At 34.8% G+C, this 20,342-nt stretch overlaps 1 protein-coding gene across 1 annotated transcript; it reads right to left on the bottom strand.

Annotated features, from left to right (window-relative positions):
• Positions 1-1,619: 1,619 nt before the first annotated feature.
• LOC111552929 (protein LTV1 homolog) lies at positions 1,620-3,360 on the bottom strand. The gene has a single exon (XM_023227444.2). The coding sequence runs from the start codon at positions 3,321-3,323 to the stop codon at positions 1,896-1,898; it is 1,428 nt and encodes a 475-aa protein (XP_023083212.1). The 5' UTR covers positions 3,324-3,360; the 3' UTR covers positions 1,620-1,895.
• Between the last annotated feature and the right edge of the window lie 16,982 nt (positions 3,361-20,342).

Genomic DNA, 20,342 nt, shown 5'->3' with positions numbered 1-20,342 from the left:
TAGGCATTCTAATAGGTGTTTAGTGGTATTTCATTGTGGTTTTGATTTGCATTTATTTAATGAAATTATGTTGATACCTTTTTCATGTGTTTATTTGCCATCCATATATCATTTTTGAGTAAAGTGTCTGCTCAGTTATTTTGCTATTTTAACTTAACTTTTATTGTTGAGTTTTAAATCATACCTACATATGCTGAGTGCAAGTCATTTATCAGGTGTGTCATTTGCAAATATTTTACCCTGGCCCATGATTTGTGTTTTTATTCTCTTCTCAGTCTTTTACAGAGCAAAACTATTTAAGTTTGCAAAGTACTGCTTCCTTTTTTAAATTCAATCACATTTTTTTCTTTTATGAATTGTGCTTTGGGTATTTTATCTACAATACCATCACCAAACCCAAGGTCATGCAGATTATTTTTCTAGAAATTTTAGTTTTACATTTTAAGTTAGGTCTATGATCCATTTTAGTTAACTTTTGTTTAAGATATTAAGTATGGGTCTATAGTATTCTTTTTTGCTTATTCACATTCCATTTTTCTAGTAACATTTGTTGAAAAACTATTCTTTCTCCCCTGAGTTACCTCCCCCCTTTTGCCAGCAATCAGTTCACTATATTTGTGTGGACTCTTTTTACTGTTTTACTGTTAACATACATCTATACTTTTTTAATAACACACTGTTTTCATTATTGTAGCTTTATAATAAGTCTGGAAATCTGGTAATGTGAGTATTCCAACTTATTTCCTTTTCAGAATCATCTTGGCTATTTTAGATCTTTGCCTTTCCGTATGGAGTTTAGAATGAGCTTGCTTACACCAACAAAAAAGCTTGTTTAGATTTTGATTCAGATTGCATTGAATCCATAGACCAAATTGGAGAGAACTGACATCTTAACAATACAAAACCTTCCAATTTATGAACATTGTATGTATCTCCACTTATTTAGATATTGTGTGTTTCTTTCATCAGTGTCCTGTAGTTTTCTGTATAGTAGATTTATTACTTAATCATTTCCTTTTTTATTTGTGCTATTGTAGATGGTTGATGACTTTGAATTTCATACTCTAATTGTTCATTGCCAGAATATAAGAATAAAATTGATCTTTTATGTTAATCTCTGTCTTGTGACCATGCAATTTTCACTTATTCGTTCCAGGAGATTTTTGTAGTATCTGTGAGATTTTCTACATATCTAATTATATCATTTGCAAATAAAGGCTGATTCACTTCTTTTTCTCCGATTTGTATGCCTTTTACTTCTTTATCTTGCATCTTGTTTTTGCTAGGAATTTCAGTACAATATTCATACCTTGTTTTTTAACTTACTATTTTTTTCTCCTCATGTCCTTAGTTTGTTGAACAATTGTTCTTGCCAAAAGGCTAATAGTCTTAAACAAATTTATCTTCTCTAGACATTTTTATTTGTCTGCTGCAATCAAATATGATTTAATTAACTCGCCATTGGTGAATGATGTTCCTTGCTTGGCTAACAAATGAACCTCTCAGAAACTGTAGTTTTATGCTCATTTCAATGTGAATGAGTGTGTGTGTGTGTGTGCAGAAATGCTGCTATGATAATAAATTCCACTTTGCATTTACTAATTTTTCTTTTTTTTTTTTGAAGATATTTTCCTTTAATTTATCCAAACATTTCACATTCATGAAGTCATTTATTTCAGAGCAAATGTAAGCTTATATTAAAAATTAAAACATTACAGTATTTACAAGACAGTTGGCAGGGGACACTTGCTGGTATAAAAATAATACAAATACTGTATTTTCCTCTTATCTGCCAGTAAAATGGCAAACAGTTATGTCTTTCTGAAGGTTCTAGTCAATGACTAAAGATAATGAAGAGCCCCTAATAAAGTGCCTTGCCCTGTATGCGCCACTGTCTATAGCTTTAGACCCTCAACATTCTTCTTCAAGTTCTGCAGCTCTTTTTCTTGCCTTCTTTTCTCCAGTTTAAATGCTAACTTGTTAGCTTTCTTCTCCACTCTTCGTTCCTTGTGCTCTTCTTTGATAGCTTGCTTTCTTGCTCTTTTATCTTCTTTGCTTTCATTTTTAGAACGTGGCTGGGTTGATACTTTAGGAAGGTCACTGCCGTTAATCATCTGTATTCTTTCAGCTTGCTTTGCTGTGAGTCCTTGCTTTGGTAAGACATTGAGAGGTATTCCTGTTTTAGAAGATATTTGAATTTGTTTGGGCTTTGGTTGATACTTGATTAGCTGTGGATGGTTATATAAATTTGAGTATGTACTACAAATAGATTCACAATCCCACTTCTCTTTGGCTTCTTCAAGGACTACAGTAATCATTTCTTCTTCCTCAGACTCATCAAGCTCATTCATTGGCAGGTCTTGATCCTCCAAGGGTTCAAGGGTATTCAATTTTACACAATTCTCTGCCTTTTCTTTATAGTAGTCATTCAAAACTTCCTGTAAGCGATTACTGTCCACTTGAATAGAACCTTCCAATTCTGCGTTATCCAGAGCTCCAATTTCATCATCATCATATTGCTCATAAAACTTCTCAAACCTCTCATCATGTAGGGTCAGCTGTTCATTTCTCCTCATGACTGAGGAAGTCATCGAATACTCGGTGAAGCGACTTTTTGTTTCCTCACTCCAGAACAAGTGATGTGCTATAGCTCTGTGGGTTTTTCCGGGCACAGACATACGATCTTCATCTGACAATAGGCCTGCAGAGTCATAGTCATCACTGCTATCTCCCTTCTCATCATCCACATCTTCCCACTCGCTGTCATCTTCATTCTCAGATTTCTGTATATCTCTTCCCTCTTCCTCTCCTGTTGACTTATTGGCCTGAAGAATAAAGTCATCCTCAAGCAGATTATCTGGATCATCAAAGTCAAAATCATCATCAAGAGCTGCAACAATGTCAGGATCAAAATCCAGTCGAGGTCCTGAAACTGGAGCTGCTTTATTTAACAATCCAACATCTTCCTCAAACTCTGAAGCAAACACTGATGAAGGCAACTTAATTCCAGTGCTTGGAATGACTAGTGATTCTTCTTTCTCCTCTCTCCGGTTGTGTGCACTGAAGGTACTTGAGGGAATAAGCTCTGAGGGCCCAGATGGTTCCTTTAGGTGCTGCAGGTAGTCATAGTCATCATCGAAGAACACTCCATACTTCCTCTGTTCTGCTCGCCTTTCCTCACTGCCTATTTTTTGTGTGGGCAATAGAACCCTCTGGGGTGCAGTCTCATCTGCTGCTAAAGGATCTCGTTGGCTCCGGTGGACCAAGTGAAAAGACACAGCTTTCTTCTTCTCTATAAAGGGCTTTTTCTTCCTATGAGGCATGCTGCAGCCGCGCGGCGCTCACCCCCAACAGGGGCGGCGAAGATCGCATTTACTAATTTTTCTACCCATCACGGTGAATTGGGGCTACTATGATGAACACTTGCTTTGGCAATGTCAACTTATATTTTGTACTTTTAGCATAGTTACAGTGTAAATAAATTTTATTTTACCAAATTCAATAACAAATCCACACTCCACTATATCTTAAAAGCTTTTCTTTTTTGGTGCTGACATAGTGGATATGCATGGATAATACGAATAATAGTAAAATGTCACAGTATGCTGATACATGTGATACCTGAAATGCTGTCTATTGCTAACTGTAACACTGGGATTTGTAGTGTCCTGGACATCACTGTGAAACACTGAGAGAGTCACGTGCAGCCTCTGGAGCAATAACCCTACTTTTGTAGCTCAAAACAGCCTTAGATAAATATATATGTGAATGAACATTGCTATGTTTCAAGAAAACTTTATTTGTGGACACTGAAATATGAATTTCATATAATTTTCATATGCCATGAAGTATTAGGCCTCTTATTTTTTTCAAACTATTTAACAATGTAAACACTGTTCTTAGCTTACAGACCCTGGAGAAACAAGTAGTAGAGAGGATATGGCTCATGGACTCTAGTTTGCTGACCTCTGCTTTAGTGCTGTAAAAAATCTAGAGAATGTGGAGAGGGGGCATAGATCTTTTATAAAGAGACATCAACCAAGGGCTAGGCCAGTGTTCTGCCATAAGTTCTGAGAAAGGGCAAGTCTCTGTATATATGTGTATATGTACACATATATATAGATGACTATGTGTGTACATATTTAAGTGAAGGAAATTGTATGTATTTGTGCCTACGTGTGTGTATTAATATGTGCATATACATGAGTGTATACATGTTTTTGTGCATATTTCTGTGTTTATGTGTCATTAAAGACTCAAAACTAAATAATGTATTTTTTTCTCATAAGATGTATATATAGATATTTGACTGTTGATAATGTAGAGATGCCAATTTTAGCTGTATCTTGGCTTCAAGATCTAGTTCAAAATTATACTTTGTTACCCAATTACAAAAGAGTCCAGATATATCTCTTTCAGTAACACTGTTCCTTTTACCAGCTAACCAGAAACTGAATTGCCACATAACTACTCTGGTAATTACACTGCATTTAGTGCCAAAATTTAAATATCCATGCCACCAAGACATTTTTCCACTTTTTGCTTTTAATTTCATTTAAAATCTTGTATGGATGCAGCTGGAAACCATCATTCTTAGCAAACTATCACAAGAAGAGAAAACCAAACACCGCATGTTCTCACTCATAGGTGGGAACTGAACAATGAGCTCACTTGGACTTGGGAAGGGGAACATCACACACTGGGGCCTATCATGGGGAGGGGGGAGGGGGGAGGGATTGCATTGGGGAGTTATACGTGATATAAATGATGAATTGATGGGTGCTGACGAGTTGATGGGTGCAGCACACCAACATGGCACATGTATACATATGTAACAAACCTGCACGTTATGCACATGTACCCTAGAACTTAAAGTATAATAAAAAATAAAAAAAAAATAAAAAAAAATCTTGTATTAAAAGATACTGCTCTTTTGGGAGTTATGCAACTTAATTTCTTATCTAGTTCAAATTTTATTTTTGTTTCTAAGATGCTATTCAACATTTGAAGTGTTGCATACATTATGGATAAAGGGGGAAATATCAACTATAACTTTTTTTTTTTGCAGTCAACAGACTATACATGGAGGTGGGGGTAGGGTGGACAGGTCAGCACATATTTTCTTGCCCATTCCATATGTGAAATTCATGGGATACTCAGAAAATACTGTGTGCCTCAATCTACTCAGCTGGAAAGTTGGATTTTAAAAAATGGCTTGCAGAGAGCATATGGAAGGTATGGTGTGTGGCAATTGAAGAGGACGGTAGGAGATTCCCAACACATTACATGTCTCAAATGATGAGCCCTTCAAGTAATATAACAAGGAGCAAAAGGTTATCATCAACCACTGTCTTAGACAAGAAGAGGGTTTCCTACTGTCTGTAGGGATGAGACAACATAAAGTACTGTTGGCTCCAAGATATTCAGAAGTAATTTTATCATAAAATTTACTTCTCACATGTACCCTAGAACTTAAAGTATAATAAAAAATAATAATAAAAAAATAAAAATAAAAATCAAAAAAAAAAAAAAAAAGAAAAGAAAAATATGTCCACAGTTCTACCAGCAGGCCAGAATTGTGCTGGCTGAGTACAGAATAATAGTGTGTGTTTTGATTATTGTTCTTTTTATTATTTTCTTTCCTGTGTATATAATCTGTTTTTTAAAATAAATTTGGCATAGAACAACAACAACAAAAAAACATTTACTTCTATCCTCTAAGCTTCCAGAAATACTTGAAAGGAAAGAAAGCCTTGGGCAAAGGAACAGTCACTGGATCTATCATGTATAAATTATTTTCCTAATTATACAATTTTTATTTTTTCAACATCGAATTATTCCATGTATGTGGGCTGGTATTTTGCAAAAAAACTGACTTTCATTTGATATTTTATTATATTATTTCCAAGAAGTATTCTAAGGATTGCTTTTCACTTTTTTGAAATTATAGCATTTTAAAACATCTAGCAATACCTAACAAAATAGAAAAATCAACTTGGTAAGTAATGTATTACAACTTTCATTTTTAATACACATTTTGCCTAGTTCAAATAGGACATTTGTACCTATAATTAAATCTTAAAGAAACTCCCGTCTTCCAAACATATGTATGTGTCTATTATCTCCAATGATAGGAAAACAAAATCAGCCTCACACAAATTAAAACTAGAGTGAACATATCTATCATTATTTCTAAATCCAGAGAAGTGGAACACAGGATGTAGAAACAGTATATTAGGTATTACATGTGAATTTGTTTTAATCCTGTAGTTAACGACGTTGGTGAATTGTCTTCGAATGTACAATTTATGACTACTAGAATTGTTTTCATGCTAAAATTACTAATAATGCGAGTCCTTAGTCTCCGTGGAAAATAGATTTTGAATTGCAACTTAAGGTAGATGTTTGCTTCTTTTCCTATTTAGATCTGAAAGTCCTTTCTGCTTTAGTTCAGGTGAGCAAAGCTAAATAAAGTTAATAAATTTTTCCCTGCCCACCTATTTTTCTTAATTACCTGTGATTCTATGCACCTTGGTAGTATAAGAAGGTTGCACAACTCCACATTTTTGACATCTTGAGAAAAAAAGAAGTGGAAGCAGGAGGTCTAAACAAAATCCATGCTAGATAACTCCTAAATTGGTCAGCCATTTGGTGTTTTGAGTCAACTGTGGGTAAATTGCCCTCTTTAACCCCAGATTGGACCTTTGTAATCAGCCACCATTTCAGAAACTTACATGACCCGATTACTGTGTCTCTGAGTCTCTTTCTTTAAATACCTCAGTCTGACTTGAAAAAGAATTGGAGATTACAACAAAAATTAAATCAATATGTAAGTATTTAATTTATATTTGAGTACTTGATCTTAACTGAACCTAATTATGAGTTTTCTTTCTGTTTACAGATATGTTTACAGATAAGGACATTTTCTCCTAAAACTGTTAGATTTTTATCATCTGTATAACATATATCTTTTTATCTCTATACTATGAAAACATCCATATGGATATGCATCATTGTTTTTCAGGTGTCAAAATTTGTTGATAAATATATAGTTTATAAGAAGCAAATAAGTGACAAATAACAAACTGTGATTATTAAAGTAATATGAAATTCAAATTCAAATAAAAATGCATGTGTGACTAATAAATAAAGCTGATAACTCAGGGTTCAAAGTAAGAATGAACTAGTCCTATTAATGAAGTCATTTAACTTAGCTATAAGACAATAAAAAGCAGGAACTTACTGAAAATTACAACTATATTTAATTTCTTGATAAATCAATCAGCATGCTTTCTACTGAAATTATCTGTATTCCCAACACATTATTGTTTCCAGTTCACATTATGCTCAGGAAGGATGGATTTTCATCACATAGAATGGTTTAATTTGGTTAATTGTGTTTCTTTCTCAGTATACCATCTGTTTGAATCAGGCTTAAGTTGAAGATATCTGAAACTACTCTGGCTATTTAAAGCAGAAAAGGATTTAATACAGGAATTAAGTTCATACAAATTTATTGGAAGGCTGGGATAACAGGATCCAGTACCTCAGAAGTAACCCACCAGGAGAATTTCTACCTGTTGTAATTAAGAATCTGTGGTACTGTCACTGCAACTATAGGCTCTAGAAATATATTGTTTAGGTATGCAACCCATAGATTAGAAAACTATGCACTGTTGACTCCAGAGCCACACTACATCTGTTATATTGGCACAGACAAAAAATGGATGCCTGGAGGACTTTCAATATTCAGAAATTAACTATTGGGCACTGAGATCTGTGAAAATGCAGTTGTAGAAAAATCCAGGGTCCCTGTGATTATGTAGACCAAAAGAAATGGTAGACCTGTGGCTTTCAAATTACCCTCCTTTCAAATATCACATTACTATATTTTATTGTCCAAACGTAAACCACATGCTGTGTTCCACCTGCAAAGGAGACTTAGAAATGTAGATTTTAGCTTATCAGCCTCAAAAGTGTTGGAAAGCTTAGTAGATGGATGGTGGTGTGGACAGTGAGCACAAATGCACCAGAACTCCCACTATTCTTCTGTTCGTCCATTTCCTGACCACTCATGCTTCTCTTCCTGTACGTACATTTCCAAACAATATTAGCTACAACAATCAATTTTCACCCAATCCAATGCAATGATTCTCCCATACAAATAAAAACTACTTATACTATTCCCAAGACAAAAGAAGCCAAGCTTCTCTCAGTCATAGACTCCTCTGGATGATGTCACTTCCTCTTCCAGTGCACCGATCTTCCCGTCTACATATTTAATAAAGTTATCAAAAAATAATATATACTATGAAATGGGAGAATAGAATGTAAAAAAGGAAATATGCCTACATAGAATAAAATACATAAAGAATAAGGAAGTAAATATGGCATTTGTTTATCCAAATGGTCATAAGATGGTAACTGGTATTCAGAGCATCCTTCTTCAACTCTGAATTTCATGCTCCTGTTATCCTTAGCTGTATGGCATTTGATGGTGGGTGGGTTAAAACCAATCTTCATTCTTCTTTTTTTTTCTTCTTGAGACAGAGTCTGGCTCTGTCGCCCAGGCTGGAGTGCAGTGGCGCGATCTCAGCTCACTGCAAGCTCCGCCTCCCGGGTTCACGCCATTCTCCTGCCTCAGCCTCCCGAGTAGCTGGGACTACAGGCACCCGCCACTACGTCAGGCTAATTTTTTGTGTTTTTAGTAGAGACGGGGTTTCACCGTATTAACCAGGATGGTCCCGATCTCCTGACCTCGTGATCCGCCCGCCTTGGCCTCCCAAAGTCCTGGGATTACAGGTGTGAGCGACCGCACCCGGCCGCCAGTCTTCATTCTTGATGTGTCTGAGCCACTGGTGGCCTTGGCTATCTTGAACTGCTGAAATTGTATATGAATTTTTAACTCTGGACTTGGTAATTTGATGACACATCCCAACAAGTCCTGTAAAACTCAGATTATTACACATTGCCTGACACACACTTTAATACTAACCCTGAATCCCCTTAAAATCAAGATCAATCTTCTGATGCAACAGAGTAACCTCTTTTTTTCTCCTCTTTCTAAAAAAAACTTTACGGTTATAAGGACACCCAAATAGCCTGTTAGTAGTTTTAACTTCCAGTTGTAGGAACCAGTGTGTTATCTTGTGGAAATATTACTTCCTTGGAAATTACAGCTTCTAAATAAAAAGAGGTCAGTGTTGTGGGAAGAAGAAGGAAATTTTTGCAAAAGAACACACCCTCAATTTCCAGATCATATATTCTCATTACAGGAGAAAATGTACTAAAATGAATGCCCTCCATTTTGGCTTTCAATAGCTATTAAGTTGGTCAGTCATCATTGGGACCTCTGCTGATGCTGCCACAGAAAAGTCCACTGTTACCATGAACATGCCAATAAGCAGAAACAGCAGAATCAGTGGGAGGACAGACCTACCATGCTCCTGTTTCCAAATCTCATGTTCATTTCTCTTATTGCTTCAGCATGGATAACATCTCAACTCATCTGCAAAGGAATCTTGGAAATATAACACATTGAAAGGAAGATGGAATGGATATTGTGTGCCACTCTCTCCAATCCCATATGCCATCTAACTTTACTGATACAGCATTCTTTTTAACTCAGTTCATGGGTCATCCATTTCTTCCCCCTCCTTGCCTTATTTATTTATTTGTTATTGTTGTTATTTGTGGTAATAACAGTTAAGATCTACTCTCTCGGTAAATAAGCATGTAATACAATATAATTAACTATAGGCACTACATTGTACAGTACATCTGTAGAACTTATTTATCTTGTGCAACTGAAACTTTGTACCCTTTTCCTAATAGCGCTCTATTTCCCCGTTCCCTAATCCCTGGTAGTCACCTTTCTACTGTTTCTGTGAGTTTCACTATTTTAGATACCTCATATAAGTGGGATAATGCAGTATTTGTCCTTCTGTGTCTGACTTATTTCACTTACCATAATGTCCTTCAGGTTCATTCATGTTGTTGCAAATGTCAGAATTGCTTTTCTTTTTAAGACTTAGTCATATTTCTTGAATTTATATAGCACATTTTTGTTATCATTTTATCCATTTGTGAACTTTTATGTTGCTTTCATATCTTGACTATAGTGAGTATGCTGAAATGAACATGGGAGTACAGATATGTCTTTGAAATCCTGATTTCTATTCCTTTGGATATATAAACAGACATCAAATTGCTGGATTGTATGGAAGTTTTATTTTTGTTCTTTTGAGGAATCTCTACACCCTTTTCATAGTGGCTATAGCAATTAACACTGCCACCATTAGTACAAGAGTTTCTTTCTCTTCATATCGTCACTACCACTTGTTATTTTTTAAATCTTACTCATTATAACAGGCATGAGGTTTTAATTTGATTTCATTGTGATATTAATTTGCATTTCCCTGATTACTGATATTGAGCATTTTTTTCATATGCCTGTTGGCCATTTGTACATCTTCCTTGAGAAAATGTATATTCAGTTCCTCTGACCATTTTTTCCATGATTAAAAGTGGGATATGAAGTCTTCAACTATTATGGTATTGCTATCTATTTCTCCTTCAGAGCTGTCAATGTTTATTTTATATAGTTAGGTGCTCCGATTTGGGTGCATATATATTTATAATTTTCATAAGTTCCTGTCAAATTGAGTATTTTATTACATAATGACCTTGTCTTTTGTGACAGTTTGGGACTGATATCTCTATTTTGTCTTATATAAAAAGAGCCACTCCTGATCTCCTTTGGTTACTATTTTCATGGAGTATCTTTTTCCAGTGAAATTCCTTCACTCTCAGCCTATTTGTATACCTAAATGAAAAGTGCATCTCTTGTATGGACTATACAGTTGGATCTAATTCTTTAATCCATTTATATATTCTATTTTTAATTGGTGAGTTTAATTCATTAACATTTAAAGTAATTATTGATAGCTAAGGAATTATTATTGCCATGTTGTTGTTTTATGTCTATTTTGTAGTTCTCTTGTTCCTCTTATCCTCTCTTGTTGTCTTTGTTATTTGATAATTTTTTAAATTTACATACTTTCATTGTTTTCTATTTATTATTATTACTCTTTGGGATATGCTATAAGTTTTTATTTGCAGTTACCATGAAGCTTGCAGAAAACTTCTTATATTTACAATTGTATATTTTAAGCTGAAAAAAACTTAACTTCAGTTACACAAAAAACTCTATACTTTCACATCCCTCACATACAGTTCATGTTATTGATGGCAGAATTTCTTTGTTTTTACATTATTATTCATTAAAAGTTTTTGTGGTTATAGTCATGCTTAATACTTTTGTCTTTTATTTTTTATGCTAGGGTAAAGTGGTTGCATTATTCTATATTCATCTATATATTTACCATTACCATTGAGATTTATACGCTCATGGGTTTTCATGTTGCTGTTTAGTGTTCTTTCATTTCAACTTGAAAAACTCTCTTTAACACTTCTCTAAGTCATCTAGTGGTGATGAACTCTCTCAATTTTTGTTTGTCTGGAAAGTCTTTATTGCTCCTTCATTTTTAAAGGACAGTTTTGCTAGGTATAGTATTCTTAGTTGATAGTGTTTTACTTTCTTTCACTGAATGTATCACTCTACTATCTTCAGGCCTGTGTGTTTCTATTGAGGAATCACTGATAGTCTTATGTAAGTTTTCTTGAATGTGGTGAGTTGCTTTCTCTTGCTGCTTTCAAAATTATCTCTTCATCTTTGGTAATTTCATTAATGTGTCTTAGTGTAGACATTTTTAAGTTTAACCTATTTGAGGACTTTGGGATTTCATTGTCTGAATGTCCATTTCCCTTCCTACTTTTAGCAGGTTTTCAGTCATTAATTCTCTAAATAAGCTTTCTATTCCTTTCTCTGTCTCTTCTCCTTTTGAAATTCTCATAATGTGTGTTTTGGTTCAACTGACAGTGCCCAGTAAGTTCTATAGAGTTTATTTCTTCTTTATTCTCTTTGCTCCTGTGACTGGATAATTTCAGATGACCTGTCTTGGAGTTTATTGACTATTCTGCTTGATTGAGTCTACTCTTGAAGTTCTTTATTGAATTATTCAGTTTGGTCTTTATATTTTTTAGGTTCCGAATTTCTGTTTGGTTCTTTTGTGCACTTTCTATGTCTTTGCCAAACTTCGTGTATTGTTTTCCTGATTTTTATTGTTGTCTACCTGTATTTGTTGTAGCTCACTGAGCTTATTTAATATTATTACTTTGAATTCTTTGTCAGGTAGTTTATAGATCTCTAATGTTTAGGATTTGTTACTGGGGCTTTATTTTGTCCCTTTGGTGATGTTTTGTTTCCCTGATTCTTTATTATCCTTGTAGCATTGCTTTCGTGTCTGTGCACTTGAAGAAGTAGTCACTTCTACCAGTCATTGTAGACCAGCTTTGGAAGGGAAAACCCTTCACCAGTCAGTCTGGCCATAGACTCTGGATGGGCAGGTTGGTGGGATCGACAGGAAGAGGGAATTGGAGTTGGAGTCCATGAGCAGGAATGTCTATTGTTGGGGTTCATGAGTGGTCCACTTCTGAATGCCAAAAATTATAGACTGCATTCCTGCTTAACATTAAAAATGGCATAAAATCCATCTTTTCCCCCAATGATTCCCCAATTATTAAACTGTTTTTTCTTGATGTACTCTAGATCTTAATTTTGTACCTTCCAGACAAACAAGTTTTTTCTTAGATTTAATTTCTGGATTTGATACCCAAGGTTTCAATATCATCATTATGTCAGGAATGAGTGATCTCAATTTATCTTGCTTCCATGGTCCTTACTTGCATCTCTTCACTGTTCTATCCCAAAAACCGTTTATCTCTATTTTAATAGGTTTTCAAATGAAGTTTTTCTATGCTCACTCTCTGAGAGTCTGGCTACTAATTCAAGGGATTTATATTGCTAAATATTGTTAGCCAAACTTTACGTAGATAGATTTTGTTCTAACTAATACATATTATTAAATATTTCTAAAATTTTTACTCTTTGATATTTTTATTTATATTAACTTAGTCTCCTTTTTATAAGTATAATTACTGTTTTAAAAAATTCAACAAATGTTTACTCAGTGCTATCTTGTGCCCAGTAAATTACTTGGATCCACAGGGTTAGAAAACGTAAGGCCTGATAAATGTAAAACAGCACTTTCCACATGAAAGTTCACAGGCTGATTATGATTTATTGTATTACAGAAAAAAAATTGAAGGTTCGTCACAGATACACTGATCATATAAATGTAACTCATACATTTACAAGGTTAAACATCACACTGCAGACTGAAATCTAAATTTAAAGAAATAAACTGGAGCTTGGTGAGTTCAACATTTTCTTTTACTTTCCATAAAACATTGAACCTTTTAAATGAAAGTAAATATTAAATAGGTAGGTATTTTAAAAAACATTTCAGCTGCTAACAAAATTTTTGTATTTTATGTTGCCAGTTTCATTGTTTAGTTCATTTGAATTGAATGATTATTCCACAAAAGAAAAAATAGTTTTTAAAAGATTGTTTAAAAAGACATTTGGGGCAGTAATTTATCTTTTGATTTTTCTTCCTGCTTAGTGGGCTTCAGGAAGTCAAATTCCTTCAAAAATGGGAGAAAATAACATAATATATCATAATATTACCATTTTCTTAATACTGCTTCTAAAATATTTAGTAATATTTACTCCAAAATAATTTGAGGGAGGGTTATTTTAACAAATACTACTTTATTTACATCGTGGTTGGTGTTTGTGGCTAATTTGGTACAAGACTTTAAGAAAGAAACGGTTGGTGGTTCATATAATCTAAAAAATAATAGTATGTCTCTATATATGTGTGTTGTATATGTGTGTATGTATATATGTGTGTGCATGTGTGTAGGGGGGGTGTACAACCACTCACACATATGCAGATATAATCAGTAAAAATGTGTAGTTTATTTGGAGACAATGCTTTAGGAGATACTAGTGGATTCATCCGTTGCTGCCTGCATCTATCTAGTCCTTTATGGGAGCAATATTTAGTAGCTTCCCTTCTTCCCCAAATTAAGTGAATAATTGTATGTCTGTTGAACTGATTTTTCAGATCTATCAGTCATATTTATTATTGATCTAATTTATCTAGATTGTAAAAACATTTATTTTAACTTTTGCAAGTAGACACACTTGGCCTATAGCTAAATACTACGTATTTTTTAGACAAAGTAAAATCAGACATATGATAACATAGGAGCTCTAGATTTTATTTTTTTGTTATTATACGTTAAGCTCTAGGGTACATATGCACAACGTGCAGGTTTGTTACATAAGTATACATGTGCCATGTTGGTTTGCTGCACCCATTATCTCGTCATTTACATTAGATATATCTTCTAATGCTATCCCTCCCCCTGTCTCCCACCCCACTACAGACCCCCGTGTGTGATGTTCCTCACCCTGTGTCCAAGTGTTCTCATTGTTCAATTCCCACCTATGAGTGAGAACATATGGTGTTTGATTTTCTGTCCTTGTAGTAGTTTGCTCAGAATGATGGTTTCCAGCTTCATCCATGTCCTTGCAAACGATATGGACTCATCCTTTTTTATGGCTGCATAGTATTCCCTGGTGTATATGTGCCACATTTTCTTAATCCAGTCTGTCACAGATGGACATTTGGGTTGATTCCAAGTCTTTGCTATTGTGAATAGTGCCGCAATAAACATACGTGTGCATGTGTCTTTATAGCAGCATGATTTATAATCCTTTGGGTATATACCCAGTAGTGGGATGGCTGGGTCATATGGTACATCTAGTTCTAGATCCTTGAAGAATTGCCATACTGTTTTCCATAATGGTTGAACTAGTTTACAATCCCACCAACAGTGTAAAAGTGTTCCTATTTCTCCACATCCTCTCTAGCATTTGTTGTTTCCTGACTTTTTAATGATCACCATTCTAACTGGTATGAGATGGTATCTCATTGTGGTTTTGATTTGCATTTCTCTGATAACCAGTGATGATGAGCATTTTTTCACGTGTCTGTTGGCTGCATAAATGTCTTCTTTTGAGAAGTGTGTGTTCATATCCTTTGTCCATTTTTTGATGGTTTTTTTTTTTTTCTTGTAAATTTGTTTAAGTTCTTTGTAGATTCTGGATATTAGTCCTTTGTTACATGGGTAGATTGCAAAAACTTTCTCCCATTCTGTAGGTTGCCCGTTCACTCTGATGGTAGCTTCTTTTGCTGTGCAGAAGCTCTTTAGTTTAATTAGATCCCATTTGTCTATTTTGGCTTTTGTTGCCATTGCTTTTGGTGTTTTAGTAATGAAGTCCTTGCCCATGCCTATATCCTGAATGGTATTGCCTAGGTTTTCTTCTAAGGCTTTTATGGTTAAGTCTAACATTTAAGTCTTTAATCCATCTTGAATTAATTTTTGTATAAGGTGTAAGGAAGGGATCCAGTTTCAACTTTCTATATATGGCCAGACAGTTTTCCCAGCACCATTTATTAAACGGAATCCTTTCCCCATTTCCTGTTTTTGTCAGGTTTGCCAAAGATCAGATGGTTGTAGATGTGTGGCGTTATTTCTGAGACCTCTGTTCTGTTCCATTGGTTTATCTCTCTGTTTTGGTACCAATACCATGCTGTCTTGGTTACAGTAGCCTTGTAGTATAGTTTGAAGTCAGGCACTGTGATGCCTCCAGCTTTGTTCTTTTGGCTTAGGATTGTCTTGGCAATGGGGGCTCTTTTTTGGTTACGTATGAACTTTAAAGTAGTTTTTTCCAATTCTGTGAAGAAAGTCATTGGTAGCTTGATGGGAATGGCATGCATCTATAAATTACCTTGGGCACTATGGCCATTTTCATGATATGGATTCTTCCTGTCCATGAGCATGGAATATTCTTCGATTTGTTTGTGTCCTCTCTTTTTTCATTGAGCAGTGGTTTGTAGTTCTCCTTGAAGATGTCCTTCCCATCCCTTGTAAGTTCGATTTCTAGGTATTTTATTCTCTTTGTAGCAATTGTGAATGGGAGTTCACTCATGATTTGGCTCTCTCTCTGTTATTGATGTATAGGAATGCTTGTGATTTTTGCACATTGATTTTGTATCCTGAGACTCTGCTGAAGTTGTTTATCAGCTTAAGGAGCTTTTGGGCTGAGATGATGGGGTTTTCTAAATGTACAATCAGGTCATCTGCAAACAAGGACAATTTGATTTCCTCTTTTCCTAATTGAATACCCTTTATTTCTTTCTCTTGCCTGATTGCCCTGGCCAGAACTTCAAATACTATGTTGAATAGGAGTGGCAAGAGAGGGCATCCCTGTCTTGTGCCAGTTTTCAAAGGGAATGTTTCCAGTTTTTGCCCATTCAGTATGATATTGGCTGTGGGTTTGTCATAAATAGAGGAACTCTAGATTTGCAAACTCACTTTAAAATATTTTCAGTTATAAATAATAAGTACTTGAGTTCAATTTCATTAGGAGTCTTAAAACAAAATCAGGGTTGTATTAGCATATTCACACATAATTAACAACATAGAATTATAGACTTATATCTTTATAAGTCTGCAATTGTCAATTATTGACAAAGGTAACAGGGTATGATTGGACCACTTCATGGTGTGAAGTGGTGACGTCTCTTTTTTAGGTCCTGTAAATCATACCAGGTAACACATCTTTAAATTGAGGTGATGCGACTAACACACATTCACACACACTTGGTTTAAGTATTCACACTATGTTCTATAGAGTGCTATAATATTCATCAATTAATATTACTTGGATTGAAAAGCTTTAAACAAATTTGTTTCCTTAAAGCTGCTTGGAAATGTTTAGAGTCACAGGCAAGAGTTAAGTTTTTAGAGATTTTATCTATCCATGGATTTTAAAACTCCTTTCAGATAGGCTCAAGTAACCTAGTAGATGGAGAGAGACAGCTCTTTTTGGAACTCTTTTGAACTCTACACTTTTGCTCAAGTTCAGAGAGTCCGGTCTCACCTTGGGACCACATGTCTTTTTGTAACTCTTTCTTCTTTCTTTCCTTCCTTCCTTCCTTCCTTCCTTCCTTCCTTCCTTCCTTCCTTCCTTCCTTCCTTCCTTCCTTCTTTCCTTCCTTTCTTCCTTCCTTCCCTCCCTCCCTCCCTCCCTCCTTCCCTTTCTATCTATCTATCTATCTATCTATCTATCTATCTATCTATCTATCTGTCTATCTATCTATCTATCTTATCCTGAGATGGAGTCTCGCTCCAGGCTTGAGTGCAGTCAAGTACTCTCTGCTCACTGCAACCTCCACTTCCTGGGTTCAAGTGATTCTCCTGCCTCAGCCTCCCAAGTAACTGGGATTACAGGCGTGTGCCACCACGCCTGGCTATTTTTTGTATTTTTATTAGAGACGGGGCTTCACCGTGTTAGCCAGGATGTTCTCAATCTCCCAACCTCATTATCCACCCGCTTCGACCTCCCAAAGTGCTGGGATTACAGGTATGAGTCACTGTGCTCTTTCTATTACTCTGTTCTGATTCTTGAGCAATGTGATCAAACTGTAGCTTAAACTCAGAAAGAGATGAAAAAATTATGATTAATTTACATATCCTCATAAGATATATTTATTCTATTAAAATATTTTATCTTCTATAGTTTCAGGATATTTTTCTATGTGTTGAACATTATTCATTTGCACTGGCATTCCATGACCTATTGGTAAAAATGCAGTGGCTGGGCTGTACTCGCAGATCCATGAGTATCGGAATTTCTGGGAGTGGAACTTAGTGATTCTTTCATACTCCAAAGTTTGATAATTGCTAGCAGAAAAATAAGAGGTGTTTAATTTTTACACAATGGGATTCTTTTCAATAGTAAGTGTAGCTATAGTTTGAAGCTGCACAGTTTGTTAGTCAAATTTTCTTGGATCTAGTCTCCTGGCCCAACTGATATTTTTCAGTCATAGTAGTGCTCTTTGGTTTCTAGTCCAGGGATTATCCTAGTCCAGCAGTCCAAGGGTCACTCACAAAACGAGTCCTTCAATAAGGGATCTGATATCTGATTGTTGGGCTATATTATTTAATTAAGATTAGAGTCAGGTTTGTCTTTTCCTGACAAAAGAGATACAATATGCTGACTAATTATGTTTGCAAAGAAAATAGAGACCAAATATACAACAAATTAAGGAGAATATTGAATATTCTTAATGTCGGAGTTAGAAACTAAAACCCCTTTTGACAGATGACTGACATGGAAATGCATTATAATTAGGACTTCATTTTAAGAGCATATCGAACCATATTAAAAATTATTGGAAAGATAATTTATACTTGGTTAGATAGTGAATAGACTTAACTAACTGTATTCTAATGAGAAAAAATGTCCCTTTCTAAAAGTAAATTATTATTATTTTCTTCTTTATAAGATCAAGATTCAATTAATGAAATTCTGGTTCTCAAATAATAGAATGGCAAATCTCCATGAAATAACCCTAATGAAAAATAATTAATATATTGACTTGATAATTAGACATTATCTATAATTATACGGAAAAGGTCTTTAAAAATAAATAGACATCTGTTTGATAGATAAAATAAACTGCTAAGCATAGGTGTCACTTCGAGACATTTATGCCATCAATATAGAATTACAATGGCATTTTATTTTAATGCTGTAGTAATTAATGCTAAGTTATGATGATAAAAGTACAAATGGCAATGAGTAGCAAATGAGGTAATACAACAAATAGCAAATGAATCGGTCCTGACAGAGAACTTATCAGTTTGATAAAATTATAATTTTTTTGGTTACTTTGAAGTATTCCTCAAATTTGAAAATTTTATAGTAGTCTACAGAGTTTGAGGTAGATGTGCCATACAATTCTTGTTTCTTTTGAAGTGCCTGTGTTTTGTAGTGTATCTCCAAAACACATTCTAAGTCCAACCAAAATCCATCAGAATCAGACTATTTTATTTATTTATTTATTTGTTTATTTATTTATTTTGGTGACTCACAGCTTCTTTGCCTTTACTGAATTTACCTCCTCAATTATCAGTCTTCCAGAGTGTACAGAATAAGTAGAAGTTATTGTTGATCTGATCACAGGTCCAAAAATAACATTATGCCATATCCATTTTCCTAGTCAGTTCTATATTTTGCCTCTTTGATTTTAAAACTATTCTAGCCTTTATATCTCTACTCATATACAGATTATATTATTTTCTTCTTGCTGTATTTATCTGTCTAAATTCACATTGTTTGTTTTATTTCTTCATTTTTTGTTTGAAAAACATTTTCTTCAAAGGTCCTATTTGTTGAAATTGTATTTTTCTTTTTAGAATGCCAGCTTATTTTATTAATTTATTTTTCCATGTATCATTCATTAATTTAGCAGGTACCCTACACGTACCAGGTCTAAGAACTAGAGATTCTAAGTTTTCTACACTCATAGTTCCTCAAACAGTGTTTGTTGGATTCTTCTCGCCACTCGGATACAACCTAAGATAGATATAAATCTTTTGCCTTGAACTCAAAAATATAGCACTTAATCTAACACATAAGTAACATTTTTATGAAAATTGAAGTCCTGTTGGTTGCCCCTTTTTTTCCTGTACAACATGTGCACATTTGCCTCATATGACATTTGCAGATAGCTGTGACACATTCCGTCTCTATCAGCAATGTATGTGATTGAATCACTGACAATTCCTCAGGCTCCAATCAAACATCCACTGCATACTCTGATGATGCCCTTGAGATAGTCCTCTGTTTTAGATGCCATCCCCCCACCCTTTTCCAGAGGCTCAACCACCCTGAGAGGTACTGCCACCTGTTTGTTCCTCTATCATACAAGGAAGGATGTAGCCAGTACCAGGTTGAGGTATAACTGACTGGTTTGAAGTGGGAAGGCTCAATGAAGAGCAGGTGAAAGGATAAGGAGGAATATTACCTATTCTCTTACTTATGATCAAAGTTCATAAAGTCACCAGGTAGACAATAGAAATAACATCTTGAGTACTGACATATGTTGGGACAATTAACTGAAACCAATTGACAAACCAAGGAGGTGGGCGGGGACTGAGATCTACCATGTAAGTTTAAAAGAACTGGGGGGTGGAAAAAACAGGAAAGCCAAATGTGAGAATGACAGGACAGAGAAATGGAAAACACAATTGTAAATCTGATGCCAACATCTAGAGTTTCTTCTCATATATCCATTTCTGGGACACTGCTAGAGTGAGCCAGGCTTATTGAAAGACTAATGTCCTAAGGACCATGACTACTTGACACATTTTATTGTGATCCCAGACACAATTTTAAGTATTTCATGTTCTACTATCAGTTATTGATTAATAAAATTTGGTTACACTCTCTTCCT

Source organism: Piliocolobus tephrosceles, chromosome 6, assembly GCF_002776525.5.
Source record: "Piliocolobus tephrosceles isolate RC106 chromosome 6, ASM277652v3, whole genome shotgun sequence".
Classification (NCBI taxonomy): Eukaryota; Metazoa; Chordata; class Mammalia; order Primates; family Cercopithecidae; genus Piliocolobus; species Piliocolobus tephrosceles.
This window is presented reverse-complemented; position numbering and strand designations above follow the sequence as displayed.

Coding starts and splice junctions, on each gene's coding strand:
- LOC111552929 (XM_023227444.2), bottom strand. CDS start 3,323: ATGCCTCATAGGAAGAAAAAGCCCTTTATAGAGAAGAAGAAAGCTGTG.